The sequence below is a fragment of the Centruroides vittatus genome, unplaced genomic scaffold (assembly GCF_030686945.1).
Source record: "Centruroides vittatus isolate TY-2023 unplaced genomic scaffold, ASM3068694v2 contig_705, whole genome shotgun sequence".
Lineage (NCBI taxonomy): Eukaryota > Metazoa > Arthropoda > Arachnida > Scorpiones > Buthidae > Centruroides > Centruroides vittatus.
The window spans coordinates 66,400-92,726 of record NW_027122447.1 but is presented as its reverse complement, the minus strand read 5'-3'; the positions used below and the strand labels follow the sequence as shown (position 1 = coordinate 92,726).

Below are 26,327 nucleotides of genomic sequence, written 5' to 3'. Positions count from 1 at the left end.
ATTGCATACGATGTCCATGGTAATATTATCCGGGCCAGGGGCCTTACCTCTGCCCATGTTGTTGATGACGTAGTTAACTTCATCTGTAGTGAACGGATCTATGTTTTCTGTGTTTTCCAATTTAAATAAGTCATTCCTCAATTGCCTCTGTTCGTCTGTGTCTTCACCTGGATCATCTTTTGGGGAGAATGATTCAAGCTTTACTTGTAAGTTATCGATAATTGATGTAATCTCACTGTCATGGCTGGTTGTAACAAGGATTTGCGTTTTTCTTAGCTTGTTGCTGCACAGCTTAGTAATATACTCCCAGAGGTTAGCGGATGTCCTGGTGCAAAACTCCTTCCAACCTTTAATTTTTTCCTGTTTAATTGTACTCTTGTACATATGTTGACTTTGTAGATATGCATTTTTATGTATAGGCCAAATACTGTCATCTTGGCACCTTTGATACCTTTTTCTTAGCCTCCTCGTGGTTGTCCTGAGGGTACTGAGCTCATCTGTCCACCAGGGGACACTCCTTTTCTTTGGTTTTTTATGCGGTATAAATGTCTCACACGCCGAGTTGATTGCAGAGATGTCTTGTTCTATTTGAGTCCTGGCCTCGGAAGGGTCAACAGAGAACTCCTCAGTCATGTTGTTTAACAAGAAGTCGTGCATTCCTTCCCAATTCGCCCTTTGCACAGCGTACCCAGGCTTCCTAGTAAAAGGAGAAAAGTCTGCAAAACCTGCACAATCCAAGTCATAAGCGACGTAAGCGTGCCCACTAATGCTATCCTCTTCCATGATCCTCCAATTGCAGATTTTATTGTAGAGTTTATTATTACATATAGTAATGTCTATCCAACTGTCCCCTCTACTTGAGGAGAAAGTGGGAGGAGAAAGAGGATTGTTAACAACATAGAGGCTGTTGGAAGCAAAAAATTCTTCAAGCAGAGTGCCACAAGTGTCAAGTTGAGTTCCTCCCCACGTAGGTGAGTGGGCGTTAAAGTCCCCAGCAATTAAGATTGTTAATGCCTTTAGGGATTTTTCCATGTTCTGAAGTTTATCAATGTAGGATTGATTGTCCTCCATGCCAGGAAAATAAACATTAATTATAATAATCCGCTCATTACCTTTCATGAGCTCCATTGTAACCGTATGTTTATCACAATAGGCCTCATGTTTCATGATGGAGAGATTGGAGGTGGGGATCAGAGTAGCAGCCCACGGGTACTCATCAGTCCCTTTAATGACAGGGCAATATGGCGGCAAACAAGTCGGAGTATTATCACGGCAATATGGCTCCTGCACTATAATAATATCAAACTCTGTCATCTGCTTACACAGCAAAGAAGCAGCAGCAATGCTTTTATCCACGTTGATTTGCAGGAAACTAATTCTATTACTGTTGTTTTGATCCATAGTCGGTTTTGGCTAGTATATTGCTTTTAATTCGTGTCAGAAGAGGACAGGAAGGGTCTCTGGTGTTATGGTTGTGATTGCCCGTCTTCTGCCGTGCGCAATTGGAGCATTTTGGATCTTTTTCCTTATTGGTGCACTCTCTGAATAAGTGGTTCTCTGCGCAGTGACTGCAGACTGGTTCAGTATGTGTGCAGTCCTTGGCTGTGTGGTAAAATCCAGAGCATTCGTAGCATTGCAGGACCGGGCAAAAGTCCGCGACCCTGCAACGCGACCACTCTATGTTAAGTTTGGACTGATGTATTAAGACTTTCCTTATATGCGGGGCCACTTCAACCACCCAGTTGTGATAGGCAGATCCCCGTTTGCCGATAGTAAACTTGACTTTAAATTGTTGTTTAAACTCATCCTCGCACAAGTGTTCACTGATGTTTTCATTTTGCTCATACACCAGTGGACCAAGATTCTTTTTAGCAATCTCTGAATTGACAGAGTAGATCACCACGTGAGGCCATCTCTTTTTCGGCCTTTTGGTAGTAAGTTCTGGGACAGCCTCAGCAATATTTCTTTCTAGTGTTTCTGCATCAGCACTATTACCCAGCTCAATTGCCACACCACCTCCAGTGATCCTCCTAACTCTATCCACGCCCACCTTCATAACAGAGGGCTTTAGTCTCTCCTGCATGGTCTTGCGCACTTGCTCGCTAGTTAGCTTTCCCTTGTCTCTCCCATACACCAGCACGACTTCACTTGTGCTGTTACGCTTAAGAGAAGACTGGTCGTTGTCCTTAGCTCTTCCTGATTTAACCATGTCGCTGTACAGCGGCCTATTAATGTTAGTCTCATGTTTGTCCTCAATCATCTTCAGTGTTCTTAAAATTTTGCTATGCGAAGTAAGGACGCTCTCAGTAATATTATCATTCTTCAAATCGCCTGTACTAAGTATTGTGGAGAGCTTATTATCAATAGATTTGAAATAATCATTTGTGGCTGCACTTGCCTTCAGGATTTCAGAGTGTGCAGAACGTAAGCCTTCATTATCAGCATTTCTCTGCTCATCCTCTTTAGTAATTAACGTCAGTAATTTTTCATCTATAGATTTCATATAATCATTGGTAGTCAGGGCAGTTTCTGCTATTACAATAAGTTTAGTGAACTGATCTATTATATATTGGGTATGGTTCCCAGTCCTGAAGCGCCCATTGGGGTTGCCAAGAGCGTATTTCTTGACTTCTTCCAGCAATTCATTCGCTTTCTTGCGAAATATTTCCATAATAAAGCAGATACAAGTAGCAAACAAAGCAAACCAAATACCCCAGTGTTAGTGTTATTACCTAGCCTAAAGCTGAAGGGTGTAAATGACAGAGAGAACCGAAGTTCCAAACGCCTCTGCACAGACAGGTTAACACCTATCAATGCAGAGAGAAAAGATAGCTACAGTTAGCTGTAGACTATCTTAAAATTAGTAATGACACAAATAACACCGCGCGTAACACAATAGTAGTTAATGGCAGTCTTTCAATTGCACAAAAGCACCGAATAAAGCATCAGTAGATAGGGACATTTTTTTTTTTTTTTTCATATGGTAATCATCACTTCCCCTTCCGGGAATCAGAATCACCCTTGTCCCGCTATTCGCACTACAAGGGAGACGTGTACTTTATTCAAACATCAATTAAACAAAAGCCTTAATACTAACAATAGAAGTTAAGTAACCTTAATTACAAAGGTATCCTGCCTTTACAATTGCGACTTGTGTCGCTAAGGAGGCAGCTCGCTCCCTCCCTCACGTCAGTGCTTTCCGCGTGAAGGATCTGACCTCTTGGATCATCTCTTTACTTCGAATAATCATATATAAGTCCAAGTTCGTTAAGTTAAGGGTTTCATTTGCAAGCAGCTGTAGCTGTAGCCGTTCTCGTTCATACTTCGTGCATTCTTGAATTAGATGTTCTAGAGTCTGGTCTCCCTTTCCACACTCGCATGCTATCTCGTGTTGTTTACCAATTCGACGGAGGTACTCTTTGGTGTTGCAATGGTTAGTTAGTAGCTGCGTTATAGTGTGATCCATCGGAAGCCATTTTAGTTCTTTAATTCTCTCCTCTATATTTGGAAGCAGCCAGTATGTATGCCGCCCTTTTTCGCCATAGCTCCACTCCTCTTGCCATTCCATTATTGACTCCTGCCGTAGCTGTTTTTTGACATAAGATATAGGGATTTTGTTATAAGAGACTTCAGTTAACAAGGTAGCCTCTTTGGCTAAAGCATCTGCTTTCTCATTCCATTCTATTCCGATGTGTGCTTTTACCCATCTCAATTTGACTGTCAGACTATGTTTTTCTATGATGTTTTTAACTTCCATGGCCATAACACTGTTATCAGTAAATTGCTGCAGTGTATATATTGCAGCTTTGCTATCTGTATTAACTATTATAGTGCCAGAGGCGCTAATGGGTAGGACCCATTTGATACCTTGAAGTATAGCGAACAACTCCGCCTGGTACACAGAACATCTGTCATCTAATCGATACAGGTCCTGGTATATTTCCTCGTTTTCTTTTGTCACCACGAATGCTGCTCCAACCCTGTCCTCGATCTTGGACCCATCAGTGTATATTTCTATGTCCCCTGTCTCCTCTTCTTCGGCTACTTTGATAGCTTTCCGTTTGTACAGCTTTGGTAAAGTTGCCGCCGTTGGCTGCCTCTCGTATTCCGTTTCATAGTATGTTTGTTCACTTATCGTAATTGAGTAACCTCTTCTACATTTGTAACTTTTGGCCTTTTCTCGAAGCACCAAGTCTATCGGTGTCGTTCCAGCTATCACCATCAGAGCCTCCGTGGAGGTTGTGCGGTATGCTTTTGTCATCCTCAATAATGCTACTCTCTGTGCACTCCTTAATTTCCGTTTGATTGCACCTTTTTCTGCGGCGTCGTACCAGGCTCCTGCTGCGTACGTTATCTTGGGTATGAAAGCCCCTTTATAAATTGTTGCAATGGCTTCACTCTTTAAACCCCACTTTGCTTTGGCCACTCGTGCCAATGCATTGAATAAATTTGTACAGATTGTCCGTACGTGGGTAGTATGTGGTAACCAAGTGAGATGGTGATCCAACACCACTCCTAGGTAAGTTATCTCTTTTTCCACCTCTATGTTATGCCCCTCCATCTTTATTAGTGGTGGTCTCTTATACAAGTCCGGGGTTTTTCCTTTACTGAAAATAATCGCCTTTGCCTTCTGCGGGTTGAAGTAGAGCTTAAGCTCCTTACCCCTCTTAGATATCAGTTCTAGGACTTTATCTCCAGTGTGTTCAATCTCTCTTCTAGAGTTCGAGCCGTATATAATTATGGTGTCATCAGCATACGCTACCTCCGTTATTCCTTCTCCTTTATTTGTTTTTAGGTAACTGTCATAGACAATGTTCCAGAATAGAGGTCCAGAATTGGACCCCTGAGGGCAGCCGCTACTGAGTGCTTTTTGTAAGTTGAAGCCACTCGTGTTATAAATAACTTTCCTGTCCCATAGGTAGTCCTCAACCACTTTGTAGATGTTTACTGGACAGTTTGCTTTCCTTAGTGTCTTTAGGATCAGGGGCCACCACGCATGGTCGAAGGCCCCTTGTATGTCCAGACTGATACTGCAACAATACTTGTTTTCGTTCAGTGTATTCTTTATCGCATCGATCACCTTACATATTACGTCCTCTGTTGATCTATTTGGGAGGAAACCGTGCTGTTTTGGGCTGAGAAAGTTTACGTTCTCAAGATGTTGCGTTATTCTTTGGCTGATGAGGAAGTCCATGACCTTCCCCATCTCTGGCAGCAGGCTGAGGGGCCTGTAACTTTTAATCCTGCTCTTATCTGCTTGGTCGTTCTTCGGTATAATGACCAGCTTTGCTATCTTCCAGATTTTAGGGAAGATGCCGAACCTAAGACATACGTTGTATACTTTGCGGAGGTAGCTGGGGTTGATGTCCCATATTCTATGCATTATTTCCGCAACCACCCCATCGTGACCAGGTGCTTTGCCTGGCTTCAGCCGTAGCACGGCATTGTTTATCTCTTCTTCAGTAAACATTGGGTCCATCGGCCCTGTGTATAGCGTACATACTTCCTGTCTGATTTGTTTATGCTCCGTCGTGTCAGTAGCGGGGTTATCCTCTGGGAAGAACCCAGTCATCAATGTTTGTATTGTCTCTTCATACCCCTCTGTAAGTTCAGTGTTCAAGTAGATAGGGACAGTTACAGTTACAGTTATTTTATTAAAAAAATATACAAAAGTTGTACATCTTGGTGCCACCAGGTATAACCGGGTACGAACAGTAAAAGGATTACAATACAGAAAAATGGAAAAAAGTACATAAACAGCATGCCTGAGCTTTAGGCATGTAGCGAGGTGCGTAAGCACCTGAACAAACAAAACGCGATGACATGGGACCGGCCGGGCAGCCTGCCCTGGCCGAAGAACAAAACAAACAAACGCGACACCCAGAAACAAAAAATTCCTCAGCTTGACCCCAAAGCCCCGCGAGAAAAGGCCCCTGCCAGCGGACCCCCCGCACCCGATCCCGCCCCGTGACGATACCGCAGCCAGGTGCAGAATTGCGGCACCGACGGTATCGGGTCTCAACTCCATAATGGAAGAGGGATCTACTCGGGATCGAGCACGGGTTCCCACCGAGGAGCCAAAAGAGAGCAGGCACAGATCCCACGACGCTCCTGAGCGAAGACGGTACACTGCTAAGGCACCGTCGTCCTTTTGAAATATGTATTTGTTAGATGCACAAAGGCATCAAACGCATCCTTGTGCTGGAAGATGGTGTCCAAACTATTAGGCGGCCAATTACCATTGTTGGCCTCAATAATGATTTTAAGCTGTAGCCGCTCATGCTCGAGCATGGGGCACTCCAGAAGATAATGCTGGCAACTATCTTGAATGCAGCAGATGGGGCAATCGGGGTTGCCTGCTTGCATAAAACGAGCCGAGTAATGGTGGAATTTTCCGTGATTAGACAACATCTGGCTGAGCTGATGACTGGGAGAGTACCACTTGGATTTGATAAACTCCTCGATGTTGGTGATAAGCATGGTGGTAATGGAGGAGTTTTGATTCCATTCCTTCTGCCAGTTTATCAGCAGGTCTTGCCACAGGAAGTTTTTGATAGCTTTGACATTGACCTTCCGATAAATAATAGGAAGATTGCTGTTAATAGACGCCTCTTTAGCGACAGCGTCCGCCCTTTCGTTGCCTAGATTTCCTACGTGGGCCTTAGTCCAATTCATGAAGATTTACAAGTAGTTGTGGCAGCTGCTTTTTGAATGTCCACCACCAGGGGATGTAAGGAGCCAGAAAATAGAAGTTGTAGCACAGAGGCACTATCAGTAATGATGTTAATGTTTGCCCCAGGAAACTGATGACTGGCCCAAACAGTGGCTTCTTTAATTGCAAAAAGCTCTGCCTGGAAAGCAGTGCAGAACTCTCCTAGGCGGTACTAATGCTGGGCAATTTCTTGGTTGTTACTATAGGCTACAAAGCCACAGCCCACATTATGTTCTGTTCTTGACCCATCAGTGTAGATTTCAATATCGGCTTGGCTTGGTGTCGTAAAGTATATTGCGCTGGGCGTGGCCGGGTGCATCGAGTTATGAAATGGAATGTTTTGCTCCATGTCCTCAGGTGTGATGCACTGGTTGCCAATGTTTAAGGTTCTGCCCCATTTAATTTGCCACACTTTGTGGTTAAGAGTGATGACATGATCTATTGGGGCTTTCCTAGCCAGGACCTGCAGAGATGAATTTGGCGTTGTGTTTTAGGCTTTAGTCAATTGGAGGAGTGCCCTGCGTTGAGCCACTATGAATTTCCTCCTAATGTGGACCTTGGCAATATCATGGCCCCAGCTGCCACAAGCATACGTACAGATTGTAACAAAGATTTGATTGTAGATTGGTTCTAGGGCCTCCGAAGCCAGTCCCCACTGCTTGCGGGCCATTCCAGAAAGGAGATTGAAAATTCTGCCAAGCTTGTCAGTAATGAAGTTAGTATGTGTGCTCCACAGAAAGCGATGGTCAAGCATAACACCAAGATACTTAATGGATTTTTCAATGTGTATAGTGTGCCCTTCCATTTTAATAGTAGGGACCCGCAGGTAAAGATTTTGCTGGCCTGGCCTGTTGAAGATGATGCCTTTAGGTTTGTTGGCATTGATGTTGAGTTTATACTTGGCACCCCATCTAGTAATGTTTTCCAGAATACTATTGCCCTTGGCCTCAAGTTCCGCCCTTGATTGTCCACCGTACAGCACTATCGCATCATCCGCGTAAGCGACAGAATCGTGCTGTCCAAAGTCTTCCCTCAGAAATTCGTCGAAAAGTGTGATCTACAAAAGAGGGCCACAGACCGACCCCTGCGGGCAGCCCCGGACCACTTCCCTCAGTACGGTATGTTCACCACAGCGCAGCTCTGCTGTTCTGCCATTGAGATAATCTTTGAATAATTTGTAAATATTATTGGGGCAGTTCCTGGTACGTAGGCTGTATAGAACCAGCGGCCACCAAGCGCTATCGAAGGCTTTTGTAATATCGATGCTGATGGCCAGCACGTATTTGTGATTATTCAGTAAGTTATTGCTGATTTGGATAACTTTTTCTATGGCATCAGGTGCCGAACGTTGGGGCCTGAACCCAAACTGATGGCTGTGAAAGTGATGGTGTCTCTCCAAATGCCAAAGAGTCCTGTTGGTAATAAGCCTCTCGAGGACCTTTCCAAGTACTGGCAATAGAGAGATGGGCCTGCAATCGTTGATGTTGCCCGGCTTAGGAACAGGTACGATGACTGCGTGCTTCCATTGGCCAGGGAAGACTCCAAACCGCAGACAAGCGTTGTAGAGATCGGTCAGTAGATTTGGTATGAGAGTCCAAAGCTGTTTCACTAGTTCCGGAGAAATGTCGTCCCGTCCCGGGGCCTTCTTGTTGTTGAGGCCTTTAATAGCCCAGTTAATTTTTTGCGTCTGGAAATACGGTGTGTTCAAGGTGCTACTGTTCATGTGAATTTGGCTACGGATCCATTGGTGGACAGCTGTTTCGTTGTCAGCATTATCCTGGAGACAAAATTGGTCCATTCTTTGCTCTGCGGCCCTTAGAAAGTCCTGCCCCACCGTGGTGGAATAAAGAGTTTGCCTGTGCAGTACCGTGTAATAAAACCCCACGGGTTGCCAGAAATTGACTCACAATACTTTCTCCAGGAAGCCAGCTTGGCTCTCTTAATCTCAGCCTTGTAGAATTGAAGGTGTTCCATGAAGTGCTGCTTGAGTGTCATGCGTAACGGCTCTGTGTGACAGCTTTGATAGTTTTTCCTGAGCCTGATGGTGGTTAACCTATGGTTTTTCAAATCCTCGGTCCACCACGGGACCGGCTTGTGAGTATTAGAAAATTTAGGAATATAGTAGCTGATAGCTGTTTCTATGATGTTGATGTTACCTTCTATGGCTATTCTTGCCTCCCGGGGATCCGACTGCATGCAGTTGATGAGGTTACTGTCCAAGAAATTCTTTAGACGTTCCCAATTTGCTCTTCGAAGGTTATACTTGAGCTGAGGATGCCTGTGGTCGCTGTCCGCAGCTCCAATGCAAAAAGTGATCAACGCGTGGTCATCCAGCGACTCGTCTAGCACCCTCCAGCCAGAGAAAAGATGGGCACAGCTAAGGGAACAAGCGGTAACATCAATCCAGCTGTGCCCCTGGCTGGAGGTAAAAGTCGGCGGGGAGTTAGGGTCATTGAGAACCAGAAGATTATTCCGTGCAAAAAAGTCTTCCCAACAGCGGCCGCGGTGATCCAGGATCTCTCCACTCCATGTGGGGGAGTGGGCGTTTGTATCGCCAGCGAGGACAAAATACACGTTGTTAAATGCATCCATGCAGTTCTGTATCTCATTAAGGAGCTCCTGGCAGTCCTGGTTTATAGGGCTGTAGAAATTTATCATTATAAACCTGCGGCCATCCAATAAAAGCTCCGTACAACAGATGTATTGCGAGCTTAAGTTTTTATGGTGAAGGAGAGAAAGGTCATTGTTTGGTGCAATAGTATTGACCCATGGGTAATCTTGAGTGCCAGTAAGTGCAATACAAGTAGTGGGAAGGCAAGCAGGGGTATTGCGTATGCAATACGGCTCCTGACAGAAAATTAAGTCATATTTGTTGATGTTAGAAGTCATTAAGGAGGTAGCAGCAATGCCTCTACCTGTATTGAATTGCAGAAAACGGACAACCTGTGTTTTATTTTGTTCCATAGTCTGTTCTGTTTATTATGTTTGCTTTAATTCTCTTATATACTTGACAGGAGCCATCTCTTGCGTTGTGTCGTGTGTCCCTAGGGTTTTCATGCCTGCAATTTGAGCAGACTGCTGGTTTGTCCTTGTTGCGGCACTCCCTGAACAGATGTTCGCCCATGCAATGGCTGCAGGTCGGGGTTTCCTGGCTGCATGCAGATGCCGAGTGGCCGAAACGGCAGCAACGGAAACACTGCAAGACCGGACAAAAGCCCGCGACCTTACAGCGTGACCACTCAATGGAAACCTTACCCTGCATTAAAAGAGTTTTCTGTAGGAAGGGCGTGACTTGAACTATCCAGTTAGTGAAGTCTCTGTTGCGTTTCCCTGTACTAAACTTGATTGAAAAAGAGTCGCAGAATTCCTTCTCAGTCAGCAGTTCTCCGACCGTGGGATTTTGCTTGTAGATAGTGAGCGGGAGCTCTTCCCTTGGAATCTGCGTTGGGACAGAGTATATTGCAACATGTGGAAGCCGTTTCTTCGGCTTACTGATTTCAATTTGTGGCAGTGTTTGCACTATATATTGTTGAAGCCTATCGGCATCAGCTTGTCCCTTGGTTTCCAGGGCAAGGCCGCCTCTGCTGATGTTCCGGATTTTGTTGATCCCAATTTTTAAACTGGACGGCTTAATTTTTTCGTAGATGGTCTTTCTAAGCTTGTTACAGCTTTTCTCTTTAGCTTTGTCAAACAGGAGAAGGACCTCTGTGTTGTCTCTGGCTGTGTTTGGGGTTTTTGTTGTGTCGACACACCGACCAGATTGTAGAACTGCACTATAAGATTTCTGCTGATTCCCACTTGTATGGAGGCAAGGACCCAGTTGTTCTATCTTCTGCGAGATTAATTCTTGGCCTTGCAGTATTTTTGTCAGCTGACCCTCTTTGAGGATACTATTAAGTTTTGCATTAAGACTCTCTATTTGTGTCAGAGGGGTGTCTAGTTCCAATCTGTCTAGAATGTGGTCAGCATTGCTTCCTGTCTGCTCACAGGTGTTGAGAATGCTGTTTAGCTTTGCCTCTATGTGGTGTAACCTCTGGGCAACATCTTTAGAATCCCACGTGGCCAACTCGAATTTTAATGTAGTGATGTATTTTTTAAGGTTCTCGGCCGAATGTGACTCGTGAATTTTGTCCACTGCAGAAATTAGGTCCTCCTGGAGCAGGCCTTTAATTTTCCCCCATATTTCATCGAATTTACTGTTGTCATTATAAATGGCACGCGGGGGGTGTAAGACAGGCATTGGCGGTGTAGCCTGTACGCAGAGAACATCGTTGTTTTGATGCGTTGCATCACTGAGCCTGCATGAGCTTCTTGTAGAGGATGGTGAGGACTCGGCTGACGAGTCACTTTGGTTGCCATCTTCCAAGGAAGAGAGGTTAGTCTTAATAGTTTTGGTGGCAAGATCAATTATCTTGCGCATCTGATCACACACATATTCAGTGTTCTGGGTTGCTCCCAGATGTTTATTAACTCCATCTGCGCAATACTTTTTACTTTCTGCCAAAATTCCATTGGCTTCCTTCAAGAACTGATCCAGGAAGTTTGGTGCCACGAGGACCAGAAAACACAGAAAAGTACCCCGTGTAAATGTTGTGTACCTAGCCCGCAGCTGAAGGTAGGTAAAACAGATGAACGTATGTTCCAACCAGCTCTGCGCTGTCAAGGTGTCCCTTGGCCTCGCAGAGAAAATAGAAAGAACTAAAACTAAAACTATAACTAAGTTAAATCTAAAATTACAAACAATACAACAGATGTAAAGAAGACTCAGTATGTACACACACTGTGATCCAATCCTGGAGAAAGCACTCTGAAAACAGATTTTACAGCCACAGGCTTTGTTTCTAAATTATTTGAAACATTCGTCGTCAAGGAAACGACCGTTGAAGACCGTGTCCGTTAGAGGAACGTTGGATTTCCGTTAAGGTCAATGACCTCTGGTTGTGCTGTAGAAAACTAAGAGTTTTAAAATTGCAAAAACTCGAAAAAATAACCAAAGTACTTGAACAAAAATGACACGGTACGTCCCGACCAAGGTCCTGCCCACGATAAAGGTCCTAATTCGCCTCAGCGACCCGCCGAAAGCCCGATGCGGGCCGATAACGTTCGAACACTTAAAGCTAAATTGCCAAAAAATGGCTGGTCCTAGGGTCACGAAACTTGGAAGGTGTACTCACGATGAGGTCCCCTGTTCGTCTAATCCATTATTTCCGGAAAATAACTACTGGAAAAGCGGCAGAAACGTCCGGAAAAATCGGTCTTCCTTCAAGAAACTTTAAATGGTCCTAAGTTCCAAAATATTAGGTCCACCCTGACAAATTTGGTATCAGAAGAATCCTCTTGTCTTCAGGAATCTAAAAAACACCAAAAAAGCACCAACAAAAGATATATCCAGGGAAAACTGCGCGAAAACGCGGAGCACGATTTGACAGCAGCTACCTAGCTGATGGAACAGTCCACTCTAGTAGACAGGGACATTTTTTCATTTCATTAAGGGGTCATCATTTCCCTATACAGGGATCAGTACTCCCTGCACCGCTAGGCATAGCAGGGATTTAAAATTCCCAAATAACAGCAGTAAAACATAGCACAGACAACAATCAGTAAAACACGTTAGTAAAAGATAAGTATTAGTAATATGTTAGTTACGCGTTTGAACTAACTTTGCCCGCAAGATAACAAGCACAAACTGACGCAATTCCCGAAGCATAACTTCGTTGCGAATAAGCTTGTAGAGGGGACAATGTAAAGTACTATTTTAGTTTACAACGATTATCGACTCTACCGTGTCGGAAACAACCGTTAACCTACCGGGTACTTTACTCGGATTCGCGTTAGCGTGCCAGGCCTGGACTTTAAGCGTGCACCGAATTAAATAAAGACTAAATCTTTGGTTTTTTTTCTATTGACAAATATTAATTAGTCGTTTAGCAATAACTATGTACAATATTTATCTACGAGAAGCCTGAGTGCAGTACTGGCAGAGAAAAGTGGTAAGCTCTGGCACTCTAATTTTTATCTACGAGCTGAGGTGAGTACTGGCAAGGAAAAAGTGGTAAGACTCGTTGGCACTACGTCTGAGTTTACCCGATGTAAGGTCAATTTCGAATGTCGATTGTACGAACCTGACTTCGATAGACGGTTGTTTAGAAATAGATGGAATAGTCGGTTAGAACTAGTGTTCGAATATACGTTGTTTTTTAGACGATCGATGGATAGGCGAGTGTTGGCAGCGGAAGCAAAACCGGTCGAGGCGTGCTGCTTGGCAGGCGGAACTGTGGGAGGTTTTTCATCGATGTAATGTGAAACGAAATTTTGTTTCTTCGGCTCCTTTGCCGAAAGTTCTATCGAAATAGGTCTAACGACGCCTCGGCGTTTTTAAAAGTTCCAGTTTAGCCCAGAATTTATCTAGCGAGCGCTGAGTGAGTACTGGCAGGAAAAAGTGGTAAGCTCTGGCCACTCGTCGATTTACACCCGACTGTCAGGTCCAATTTGTCGAAATGTCGAGTTCGTTCACAACTTGACTTCGATAGACGGTTGTTTAGAAATAGATGGAATAGTTTTTAGTAGGAAATAGTTTCGAAATAGTTTTCTAGTACGATCGAAAGCAGCAGTGTTGGCAGGCGAAAAACCGCGTGCAGCTCTGGCACTGGCGGAGCCGTTTTTCTCGATGTCCCGTTGCAGCCTCCTTACCAAGTGTATCTGCTCGTTCATTGCCCAAATACCCTTGATGTGATCGAATCCAACTGATGTCAAATGTACACGTAGAATTTATTATATTGTGCCGAATTTCAACTGCTAGAGGATGCAGTTTTATGCTATAGATTAGGTGGCATGCCGAGAAAGAATCCGTGTGTATGTGCACAATATTACCAGGAAGATTTTCTTTTGCCCATAGAATAGCCTTTAGTATCGCCAGGAGCTCTGATTGAAAGACTGTACAGGTGTCTTGTAAGCGATATTTGTCGCAGTATGTTTCCATGTTGTTGATATACACAACAAAACTGCATCCGACTTTATCATCTATTTTTGAGCCATCCGTATATATTTTGATGTTTGAGTCAGTTTGTTGGTTACAGATTTCTAATGTATACCTGTGAGGGGAAATAGTTTGGCTAAAAGGATACTGTTGCTCGTATTCATCCAGGGTTATTACTGTCGATTCCACTTGGATCGTGTTTCCCCATTTAAGTTGTAATTGTTTCCTTCGTTTGCTCGTAAATTACCTATGGACCTGGAAATCCACAATCACTTGGAGACTATTATTACTGGCGGTACGAAAGGCTTTTGTCGGGTAGAGTAGTGCTCGACGTTGTGAAGAGATAATCTTTCGTTTAACATGTACTTTGTCAACCGCTGTTCCCCATGTTCCGCATGCATATAGAATAATGGGAACGTATATTCCATCGTATATGGCAGATAGAGCCGCATATGTCAGTCCTCAATCTCTTTTAGCGATTTGTGAAAAGGCCTGTATGATACCTGTTCTTGAGGTTATATATTCGGTGTGTTCGTTCCAGGTCATGCGATAGTCCAATATTACACCAAGGTATTTTAGTGTCGTTCCTACATTAATTGTTTCTACATTTATTTTTGAGTGAAGGAGTTCTCCGGTATAAGTTTGTCTCTCTAGGTTTATTAAATACTATGGCTTTGGTCTTTTTAGAATTAAAAGAAAGTTTATGTTTCTCTCCCCACTTGCATATGTTGTCGAGCATGAGGTTTCCTTTTCTTTCAATGTCTGCTCGTGATCTCCCTTCAAGCAAGAGCAAGACATCATCCGCGTATGCTATGCAGTGTGTTTCTCCGAAATCTGTTTTCAAAAAAGCATCAAATGTGATGATCCACAGCAAGGGTCCACATACCGAACCCTGTGGACATCCTCCAGTAACTCGTTTTCGAACCTCATGTTGTCCATACCGGTAAATTGCCTCTCTATGTCGAAAATAATCAAGAAGGAGATTTAATAAATTGCGCGGGCACATAAATTTTCTTAGTTGGTGCGTAACTAAGGGCCACCATGCACTGTCAAACGCCTTCGTGATGTCGAGGCTGACCCCTAGTACATATTTGTGTGCCTGTAACAGGTTTTGGATGTTATGAATGGTGTTTTCTATTGCGTCCTCCGCAGATCGTTGAGGACGAAATCCATATTGTTTATTACTTAAGTGCATATTACTTTCCATAAACCACGATAGTCTGGTCGAAATAAGTTTTTCAAGCACCTTGCCCAATACGACAAAAGGGAGATTGGTCTGACGTCTGTGCTTCCTGCCTTAGGAACTGGCACAACTTTCGCTTGTTTCCAGGCAATAGGGAAAATGGCATGTTGTAAACAGGTGTTATATATATTAATGAAATGATGCGGTATGAGGCTCCAGAGCTTTACGGCAATATCTGTAGTTATTTCATCGAGTCCTGGTGGTTTGTTTTTACCCAATGTTTGGAACGCCCGTTGGATCTCCTTGTCTGTGAATGGAGGTATATCTTCAGTACCGTCAAGTAGTTCTTTATTCAAGCGCAGTTCATTTTGCCAGTTAGTATCCAATGCGGGGTCATCCTCAGGGCAAAAATTATCTAGTTGAGTCGTCATTACTTCCAGTATGGAGGGAGGGTTAGCTCCGGCTTGAGTGGTAACAAGGATCTGTGTCTTACGCAGTTTATTACTACACATTTTTGTGAGATAACCCCACGGATTATGCGACGTCTTGGTGCAGTAGGTTGCGCCAGCCTACGCAATTTTTCTTCTTTAATTGTATTTTTGTATACCATTTGACTATGGAGATATTCTTCTCTGTATATAGCTCTGAGATTATCATCATTGCATCTTTGGTACTTTTTCCGTAGCTTTCTTGTAATGTGTCGTAATTCACTAAGGCCAGGTGTCCACCATGGGACACTTTTCCTGGTTGTTACAAATTTAGGAATGTAGATCTCACATGCATGTTTTATACATTCTATATTCATATCTATTTGCTTTCGAATTTCACTATTATCCCCCGAGTAACTATGTATAAGGTTAGTTTCAAGGTATTCTGTGAGATACTCCCATTTAGCTCTATTGAGAGCAAATCTACATCGAGGAGTGTAAACCTGATTGTTGTCATCTGCAGAAGTCATGTCAGAAATAATATCAAATGCGATGTAATCATGGTCGCTTAATGTTTCTTCTGACAACACCCTCCAATTCATTATACTTGTAAAGCAACTGTCGCTGCATACGGTCACATCAATCCACGATTCCCCTCTAGAAGAGTGGAATGTTGGAGGAGCAAATGGATTATTTAAAATCAATAGATCGTTCCGTGCAAAAAATTCCTCTAATAGGCGGACCCTACTGTCGAAATTGTCTCCACCCCAAGCTGGCGAGTGTGCGTTAAAGTCTCCTGCGATAATGACAGATGTTCCATAGAACGCCTCAATAGTTTGCTGCAATACTGCCAAATATTCTTCATTATTGGTTCCGCCAGGAAAGTATATATTTATGATTATAAATCTTTTATTTCTAACCAGTACCTCTGTTACTATGATGTTATCATTACTGTAGTTAATATGGTGGAGAATGGAGATATAATTATTAGGCACCAAGGTAACAGCCCATGGGTATTGCTCCGTGCCTTGAAGTATAGAACAATAGATAGGTAGGCACGCTGGTTTGTTATTCCGACAATATGGTTCCTGTACAAGTATTATATCATAGTTTTGTAGTTGCTCCCCTAAGATTGACGTAGTCGCTACACTGCGTTCTAAATTACACTGCAGAAGACGTATTTTGTTATTAATAGTCTGTGCCATAGTCTGTTCTAGATGATATTAGAGTTTTTATCCGTTGATATACCGGGCATATGCTGTCACGAGCATTATGAGTGCTATTCCTCGTTTTATCGTGATGGCAGTTGCAGCAGATCGGGTTGTCTTGTCTATAGGGACAATTTTTGTACGGATGGTCTTGCATACAATGACTACATGTATATGCAGTTTGCAAACAATCTTTTGCGGAATGGTTGTACTGACAACACATAAAACATTGCAGGACCGGGCTAAAGTCCGTAATCCTGCAACGCGACCATGCAATATTTATTTTGCCTGTTGTCAGTAATATTCTCCGGATTGCAGGGGATACTTCCACCACTCAGTTTTTGTAAGGCTTGTCTCTTTTCCCAAGTTGAAATTTAACTTTAAATTTATGAGCAGAATAATATCTTACAATCAACATTTAGTGCAGATGACTTTATAAAACAATTTGAATAGGTAAATCCTCCCGTGTAATGTCAGTGTGTACTGAGAATATTGCCATGTGGGGTGATCGTTTCTTAGGTCTTCGTGTAACAAGATTCGGGATGTTCTTTTCTATACTTTCTTCGAGTTTAACAACATCTTCCCTATCCTCCAATTCCATTGCAATACTCCCTCCACCAATCCTGCGTATTTTATTTATTCCTATCTGTAGTACAGAGGGTTTGATACTATCCTGTAATAATTGTCTTACATTATCACTGTTGTTCACTTTTGGGTCTTTATTATACACGAGCAATACTTCCTTGGGGCACTTGCGGGTATCCACCTCATATCGGTCTCGCGTTTTCTCCCCCAACTTAACCACAGTACTATAAAGTGGAGCAGGAGAAGAAGCTTGATGAGATATTTTATCTTCAATAGTGTCCAGTCTTGCGATAATTGCATGTTTAGTGTCATCAATTGTTTGTAGTAATTGTTCTGCTCGAGTGTCATCAAGTTTATCCATCAACTTGTCTGTCTTGCAAATAGTTTTCATAGCATCTTCCGCTGACTGTATCACTTTCGCAAATTGATCAGTAATGAAAGTGAAATGTTGTTTTGTGCCCAAGTGTGCATTTGGGTAAACGGTTGCGTATTGTTTAACCTCTTGTAATGCTTCATTAGCGTTTTTTAAAAATTGCTCAATGATTGAAGAAGCCATTGTTGCTATTAAATTCTTAACTACTAGTCAAATTCAACGATAATATTACACAATATATCAAAAACGCGAAATAAAAATAAAATGATAGTATATATATTTATCCTATATTATTAAAATTGCGATAATAATAATCCTCGTATTGTCCCGATTCGAAAAATGTATAATATGTGGGGGGTTGTATTATTAATAGAGAAGAAAAACTTCAATTTAAGCAGATTCAACAGAAACGATCGATCGAAAGGTCAATGACCGTTGTCATGGCGACCAAGAAGATGGAGATGTTGATTTTAGAATTCAATTTAACTTTTGCCATTATTCAAATTCTATTAATCCGATTTTAATGAAATTTAAAATACAAGTTGCTTATGAGGTCCTTTAAGAACTACCCAAGTTTCATAATAATAGAACAAACCGGAAGCGCAGAACGGACGTTCGACTGCCGAACCGGAAGTGGGCTTCTAACTCGAGAAATAATTGACCCGGAGACCCAATTTTTGGTAGTCTTATCTCCAAGCGGGTCCCGCACCCGACGAGATCGCAAAAACCCGGTTAGTCGAAATCAAAAACCCGGAAAATCGAAAAAAGCGGTTTTTGAGGTATAATTCAAAAATTAATAAAATTGAGAGTGCCTACTTGATGTTATTTCCTCCCCTTGACCTTCCGAAGCAAAAATCCACAAAAAAGTAGTAATCGGAAACACTTATTTACGCAGAAATCACAGAAAAATCACAGAGCAAAGAGACTAGCAGCTTATCCATTTTAGAACATCCAAACTCAGTAGTAGATAGGGACATTTTTTTTTTTTTCCATTAAGGGGTCATCATTTCCCTATACAGGGATCAGTCCCCTGCACCGCACAGGGATCAGTCCCTGCACCGCTAGGCATAGCAGGGATTTAAAATTCCCAAAAAACAGCAGTAAAACATAGCACGATCAACAATCAGTAAAACATGTTAGTAAAAGGTAAGTATTAGTAATATATTAGTTACGCGTTTGAACTAACTTTGCCCGCAAGATAACACGCACAAACTGACGCAATTCTTGAAGCATAACTTCATTGCGAATGAGCTTGTAGAGGGAACAAGGCCAATCCTCTCCCTCACTATAAACAACCTGGGAAAGATAAAACCTTTCCCTTTGAAAGGCAGTACAATCATATATGATATGCTCAATATTTTCAGTACCAAAACCACAGATACACAACGGGTTATCCTTAAGATTAAACCTTGACAGATAATCACCAAGGCCGTTGTGATCTTAAGCACAAACATAGAGAACTTATCACGAACAATACAGTTCAAATTCCTAATCCACTCTTCAATATTAGGCAACAGCCTGAAGGTATATCGACCTTTATCACTGTGCAACCACCTCTCCTGCCAACGCAGCAGAGTGGTATCCCTCAACTTCCGCTTGATATAGCACAGCGGAAAATTGTTATAATCGATATCCAAGTTCCTGACGGCAAGTGTAGCCAAGTGATCGGCCCTCTCATTACCGGTAATACCGGTATGCGCTTGCACCCACATGAACCTGATACGATTGAACAGATCATTATCCAATAACATACACTTAATAGTGTAGACTAAAGGATGAAGTGCCCTGCTGTCTTGCAAGGCATCGAGAGCACTGCGGCTGTCTGTATAAATACAGACATCCTGATAACACCGACCAGAAATACACCAGTTAATAGCCTCTTTGATACCCAAAAGCTCAGCCTGAAAGTTGGAGCAAAAGCTCTCCAACTTAAAGACCTGAGAAAAAACTTCCAAGCAATGCTGGTAAACGACAAAAGCCGCACCAACACCATCCTCAGACCTGGAACCATCCGTGTAAATATGGGTATCAGCAAGAAAACTCGTATCTGCCATAGTGATACGAAAATTGATGTTTGGCTTAGGCAAGCTCCAGTAACTAACGTTAAGATCACAGTTAGGTGTATCAAAAATCGGCTCAAGGGTAACAGAAAGATACCCTTTCCTAGCCAGATAACGCTTGGCATGCTCCTCAATAATGTACTCAATAGGAGGCTTTCCAGTCAAAACAAGCAAGGCCTCATTAGAAATTGTCCGATAACATTTTGAGCTCCTTAACAATGCCATACGCTGCACCCTGGCCAAGTGCCTACCCTGCATTGCCTTATAGGCATTAGGCCACCAGGCAGAAGCAGCGTAGGCCAACATAGGAACGACAAGCCCCTCATAAATGATATTGAGGGCTTCAGAGTTGAGCCCCCACAGACTCTTGGCTACTTGTGCCAGCCTATTCATTATAGTAATACTCTTAAGCTTAACGTCCTTAATGTGCTCAATCCAGTTGAGCTTATTATCAAGAGTAACCGCAAGATACCTCATACGCTTGACTATCATAATAGAGGCGTTATCCATCTTAATTAATGGTATACGCTTAAGAAGCGTATTACTAGTGTTAGAAAACACTATCCCCATCGTTTTCTTGGGATTAAAAACAAGCTTTAATTCCCTTCCCCACTGGGAAATCTTGTTAAGAATATTCATACCATTAATCTCAAGATCCTTACGAGTTTGACCAGGTACAACAATCATCAGGTCATCAGCATAAGCCGTAGCCTGAATACCACACTCGCTAATCTTAATAAGAATATCATCAAAAATAATATTCCAGAAGCTGGGCCCGGACTTAGAGCCCTGTGGGCAACCTCTCTCTAAATGCTTCTGTACACAGATGAAATTGGTAACATAGCATGCTGACCTATTTGATAAATAGTCAGCAGCTAGATAATATAAGTTCCTTGGGCACCTTAACCTCCTAAGCTTGAAAAGGATGCCCTGCCACCAGGCATGATCGAAAGCACCCATAATATCAAGGCTGATAGCCACAACATAATTGTAGGTCTGCAAAAGGTTATTAATATTATAACAACCATATTAATGGCATCCTCAGTAGACTTCTGTTTACTAAAGCCATACTGCGTAGTGTGCAGACCACCATTATCATGAATGTGCCACATAATCCTATTGATCATTAAGTCGTCTAATATCTTTCCCAAAACTGGGAGCAGACTGATAGGCCGAAAACTGGATGGGTCAGAGTGATCAATCCGATTGGGCTTCGAAAAGATCACCACTAAGGCCCTTTTCCAAATATCAGGAAAAGTGCCAAACTGCAAACAATAATTGAAAACCCTTACTAGAGTCTCTGAACACACATCCCAGGTCGCCCGAAAAATGTGACAATCAATACCATCCTCCCCGGGAGCCTTGTTAATTTTCATCCTCATGATGCTGTGATAGACCTCTTCCCTAGTAAAGGGAGGATTGTCACAAGAAGTATACTCCGTCTGGAGTTCTTCACGAATAGCCGTATGGCTATCCTCGTCCCAACTCTCATTATCCTCAGGAAAGAAATGCGTCATAAGCGTATCAACAGTATCTTCCAGGGAAGCGGCAGAATTACCAACAGTCCCAATAGAAGTCAAGACCGACCTAGCCTTAATGCGGCCGGTCCCAAGCTTATACAACATTCCCCAGGGGTCTGACGCATTGTCGGCGCAAAAGCGCCTCCAAGACTCGACCTTGTAATGTTTGATTTTACCCTTGTAAAACTTTTCAAACCTTACAAAAATGGCCTTACGCCTGTTCCGCTCAACAGGATCGTAACAGTGCTGATATCTACGCCTGAGGTAAACATTCTGCTTCCTAATGTAGGTTAAATCAGAGTTCCACCATTTAACGGTGTGCATACCAGGCTTCCTAGCCGGGATACACTCCTTACAAACGTCAATTAACCTACTTGTAAAGTTCACGACCTGCCTGCCTTCATACACCTCAGGCATAGGGAACTCCAGCATACTTATATTTAAAGCATTACCAAACTTCTCCCAATTCGCACGATTAGTGTTGAACAAAGTGCGAACATTCCGTTCTTTGGTAAACACTGCCCACCGCCGAAAAAGAATCAACCTATGGTCACTCATGCTCGGCTCCATACTGACCTCCCAATCCTGAATACTCAGGAAAGCACCATTATTACAAATGGTGAGGTCTATCCAACTTGCCCCTCTTGGGCCATCAAAAGTTGGGGGGAATCAGGATCGTTAAGAATGTGGAGACCATGCTCGGCGAGAAATTCCAATAGATCATCAGCCTCCTCATCATGTTCCTCCCCGCCCCAGACTGGGGAGTGAACATTAAAATCCCCACCAATGATAACATCGCATGCGCCGAAATGCCGCATGATTTTATCGATCTTATTAAGGGTATGCCTAATAGGCTCCCCAAAAGTATGATAGACACTGACCCAGATCGTACGCTTGCCCTGAATAATCATATCAGCGCAAGCCACATTTGCATCGCTGTACTCTTCGCAAAACTGAATATCAATATTCCTGTTTGCACAAACAAGCACAGCAGATGGCCTGGCACACCTAGCGTGAATAACGCTAAGCCTAAGCCCAAGCCCCAAGCCCGCAACCTTGCCATGAAGGACATAAGGCTCCTGAATAATGGCTATATCTGTAGACTCCATGACCTTATTCAGCATGGAGCCCGCAGCAATTGCCCTCTGCATATTAAGCTGAACTACTTTAATAGTATTGTAATTTAGCAAGGGCGGCTTAAGACCACTATCCATAGTCAATACGGCTGATAATCAAATTTCTCATACGTTGCACTATAGGGCATTTTTTATCTAGTGCGTTGTGCCGAACATCAGAATACTTTTCATGCTTACAATTAGCACAAACTTTAACAGTATTCTTATTAGGGCACTCTTTGAATCTATGATCTTGACCACATTGACTGCATATAGGTTTGGTTTCGTTACAATCCTTCGCAAAATGGCCCATTTTGCAACAATTGTAACACTGGATAACAGGGATAAAATCCTCGATATTACACCTCACCCAGTTAAGATTTATTCTCTTTAGGGCCATCAAGATCTTCCTGAGTGAAGGTGTAACCTCCACAACCCAGCTACAAAAAGGTCTATCCCTGCTTCCAAGTTGGAACTGAGGGTTGAATGCCTTAGCAAACTCCTCATCCTTATACTCATTGTTTTTTATGTCAGCATTTTGCTCGACAATATACTCGATCAATTCAGCTTTCTGAATATCTCGAGGGACACCATGTATTATGATCCTGGGCAAGCGTTTTCTTGCCTCTTTTGCCTCCAGACCATCAATTCTACTTACAGCATTCTGTAAAATAGCTTTGTCAACCGCTTTGTCGACCTCAACAGCTATAGCTCCCTTCCTGAGCTTCCTGATTCTCCTGATCCCAATTCCCAACTTATGGGGCTGAATACTTTCCTTAAGTTTTTGTTTAGTTTCCTCAGCTTCCCCATCACCTGACTTTGGTTGAATAATCAACACTTCTTTTTTTCTCTATTGGAAACCTATTAACTTTTGGGAGGCCAGCAGCCTGAGCATATGACCTACTTGCAGTAAGTCCACCATTACTAATCTCATCCAACCGTTCAGTAATTTTTTCAAACATCTTGGTCACAGTGCTGTCTTCACTCGACTTACTGGCCAAGATGTCAATTATCTGAGTAACTTTGCTCATGATCGTTTGAATGTGGTCCCTAGAACCAATTTTAGAACCAGCATTCGAAGTCAAATATGCTGAAAGTTCTGTTTGCACAGTCTTTGCTTTTTTGATTCTTAGTTGGTGAGCTTCTACAACCCCTGCGCCCGGCAGGGAAGGAAACTCACCGCTCAGGACATCCACATCCTGGCTCTCAGTCCTGAGAGACACCCCTGGTGTCCCCTTATCAGGCTGAGAAGCCATAAAACCACAAAAAGGGCCAAGGAAAGGTTAATATTAGTATACAAAAAGAACAAACTAATTAGTAAAACAAAAGAAAGAAAAACCAACTTTATTGCGCTACTGTGTTTGGTTTCCCCCGAAGGGTACTTGCGGGCTGCACCTCGAGGAGGTACACAGATACGCCTTCCCCAGAGATAACTCGTGAAAAGCAGCGAAAAGGGCTAAGCTAAAAATGCTCAAATATTCGCCAAAATAATCGCTCACGATAATCTCACAAATTGGGACCGCAGCCCAGTAGATAGGGACATTCATTCATTCATTATTATTTTTATTCGGTACATAAGATTGTACATCACCTGGTACCGCTTGAGGCATAACCAGGTGTGATAACATAGTTTATGTTTACAATACAATAGGGAATGATACATTTGAATTACAAATATAATTAAAGTGGACAATGACAAACTATTGTATTGTAAACATAAACTATTTACAATTCCCTAATAGCTCATTAGGAGAACCATGGAATTACATGGTTGCCATAAGTAACAGTTGATAAGCATTCAGCTAGGGGTTGAAGGAAGTCAAGTAAAGGTTTGATTACGGTTTATGTAATTTATTTGACTGCACATCCTGTCGAAGGCCATGTAAGTAGATTTAGTAGTCCATATATCAGATGGCCTGCAGGGCCAATTAATTTTTTGTTCCTGTATCGCAACTTTTAACTCAAGCCTTTCTCGTTCGAAAGTAGGGCATCGATATATGTAATGACTGGGTCCATCTTCTTCTATGTTACAAGTTGGGCATAGCTTGGATGTACAATGCTTAAATTTATGAAGATACGAAGCAAACCTGCCATGACTTGTCAGCATTTGCGAGCAGTTGTGATTGGGGTTGTACCATTTGTTATCTTTGAATTCCTTTAAATTCGGAATAAATTGGTATGTGATGTGTCCGGTATGCTGATTCCACATGTTCTGCCATTTGTTAAAAGTATCATTTCGTAGAATATTGCATAGTGTATTTTTGCTTAACTTGTTGTAAGCTATGGGCAGAGATTTTTCTACGGCAGCTTCCTTTGCCAGGAAGTCTGCCCTCTCATTTCCTGTCTCACCTTTGTGAGCTCTCACCCATTCAATTTCAAATTTGTTTGTGGAGGCCAAGATTATTTCTCTAATCCTTTCAGCTGTAGGATTCAAGTTTCTATTCTTGATAGTTTGGACTGATGAAGAGGAGTCCGTGTAAATTTTTATGCGATGGTTGTTGAAATTATGATTAATGTCCTCAATTGCCATTTTTATTGCGTGCATCTCGGCTTGAAAAATTGTGCAATCGCTGTGAAGACGAAATTTGCAATAATCAATTTCTCTGTTGTCCTTGTATATCACATAACTGCATCCTACACTATTGTCATGATATGAGCCATCGGTATATATGGCTAAGGTGTCCTCTACTGCAGCGCCTTCATTGTGGAATATGACTTTCTCAGGTGGGAGTGTTTGGCTTATAGGCGAAGGCCATTCGATGTCCTGCTGTGTAATCACTCTATTTTCTATTATTATATTTTTTCCTCCTTTGAGTTTATATAGTTTTTGTTTCTCTTCAATAACCAGATCAATCGGTGGCTTCATAGTTATAACTTGTAGGCTTGCATTGCTTGTGGTTCTATATGCTTTAGATATTAGCAGTAATATTTTTCTCTGGGAGGATATTAACTTTCTTCTGGGGTGAACTTTAGTAGTTGCCCATCCCCAGGTTCCACAAGCGTATGTGATTGTTGGCAGGTATATACTTTCATATATGATGGATAGCGATTTAGAACTAAGACCCCATTTCTGTTTTGCCACCTGGGAGAAGCTTTGACAAATAAGGCCAGTTCTTCCTGTAATGTATTCTATGTGACTATCCCATGATAGTCTAAAATCGATGATAGTTCCCAAGTACTTTAAAGATTTTTCCACTTTTATAGTAGTACCGTTCATTTTTGTGTGGTGGTCTAGTGTACAAGTTGCTCTCTCTAGGCTTGTTAAAGACAATAGCCTTTGTCTTATTTGTATTGAATTTAAACTTGTGTTGTTCTCCCCAGTCGTAGATCTTTTGTAAAAGTCCATTCCCTTTTTCTTCTAAATCTGCCCGAGACCTTCCCTGCAGTAGCATAAAGACGTCATCCGCGTATGCAACGCAGTGCGTTTGTCCAAAGTTGTTAGTTAAAAAACTGTCAAACATGATATTCCACAACAGGGGGCCGCAGACTGATCCCTGCGGGCAGACTGATCCCTGGACCCCTCGTGATATCCTTTTCAACACTGTGTATTCCGTATTGAAGTATGGCTTTCCTTTCTTTAAAATAATTAACAAGGAGACCCAGTATGTTTCTGGGACAGTTGAATCTTCTTAGTTGATGTGTCACTAGGGGCCACCAAGCACTGTCGAATGCCTTGGAGATGTCAAGGCTGACCCCTAGGACGTATTTGTTGGTTTCCAATAATTTTCGGATATAATGTACCGTTTTATCTATGGCGTCTTCTGCCGATTTTTGTTGTCTGAAGCCAAATTGCACTTTATTGATATAATCATGATGTTCAAGATGCCATGTAAGTCTCCTTGTCACTAGTTTTTCAAGAACTTTTCCCAAAATAGGCAGGAGTGATATCGGCCTGCTATCCAAAATGGATCCTGGTTTTGGAACCGGAATCACTCGTGCCACCTTCCAGGCGTGTGGAAATATTGCATATTTTAAGCAACTGTTATACAAATTGTTTAAGGATTCGGGAATTATTTTCCACAGTTCAATAGCGATCTCGGCAGTTATGTCATCTAATCCTGGCGCTTTGCGCTTGCCCAATGTTGTAATGGCCCAGTTGATTTCTTCGTATGTGAAACAAGGGGTGTCTTCTGTATTGGTAAGTAGGTCTGATTCGATTCTCATCTG

General features: G+C 42.5%; 2 protein-coding genes across 2 annotated transcripts; both read right to left on the bottom strand.

Moving 5' to 3' along the window:
• Window positions 1–21,671: 21,671 nt before the first annotated feature.
• Window positions 21,672–22,196, bottom strand: LOC136980541 (uncharacterized). Its single transcript, XM_067276668.1, has one exon. It carries the CDS (start codon window positions 22,194–22,196, stop codon window positions 21,672–21,674), a length of 525 nt encoding a protein of 174 aa, XP_067132769.1.
• A 1,783-nt stretch (window positions 22,197–23,979) lies between these two features.
• LOC136980540 (uncharacterized) lies at window positions 23,980–25,377 on the bottom strand. Its single transcript, XM_067276667.1, has one exon. The coding sequence runs from the start codon at window positions 25,375–25,377 to the stop codon at window positions 23,980–23,982; it is 1,398 nt and encodes a 465-aa protein (XP_067132768.1).
• Between the last annotated feature and the right edge of the window lie 950 nt (window positions 25,378–26,327).

Excerpts from the sequence above, each read along its gene's own strand:
- LOC136980541 (XM_067276668.1), bottom strand. The coding sequence starts at position 22,196 with ATGCAGAGGGCAATTGCTGCGGGCTCCATGCTGAATAAGGTCATGGAG.
- LOC136980540 (XM_067276667.1), bottom strand. The coding sequence starts at position 25,377 with ATGAACGGTACTACTATAAAAGTGGAAAAATCTTTAAAGTACTTGGGA.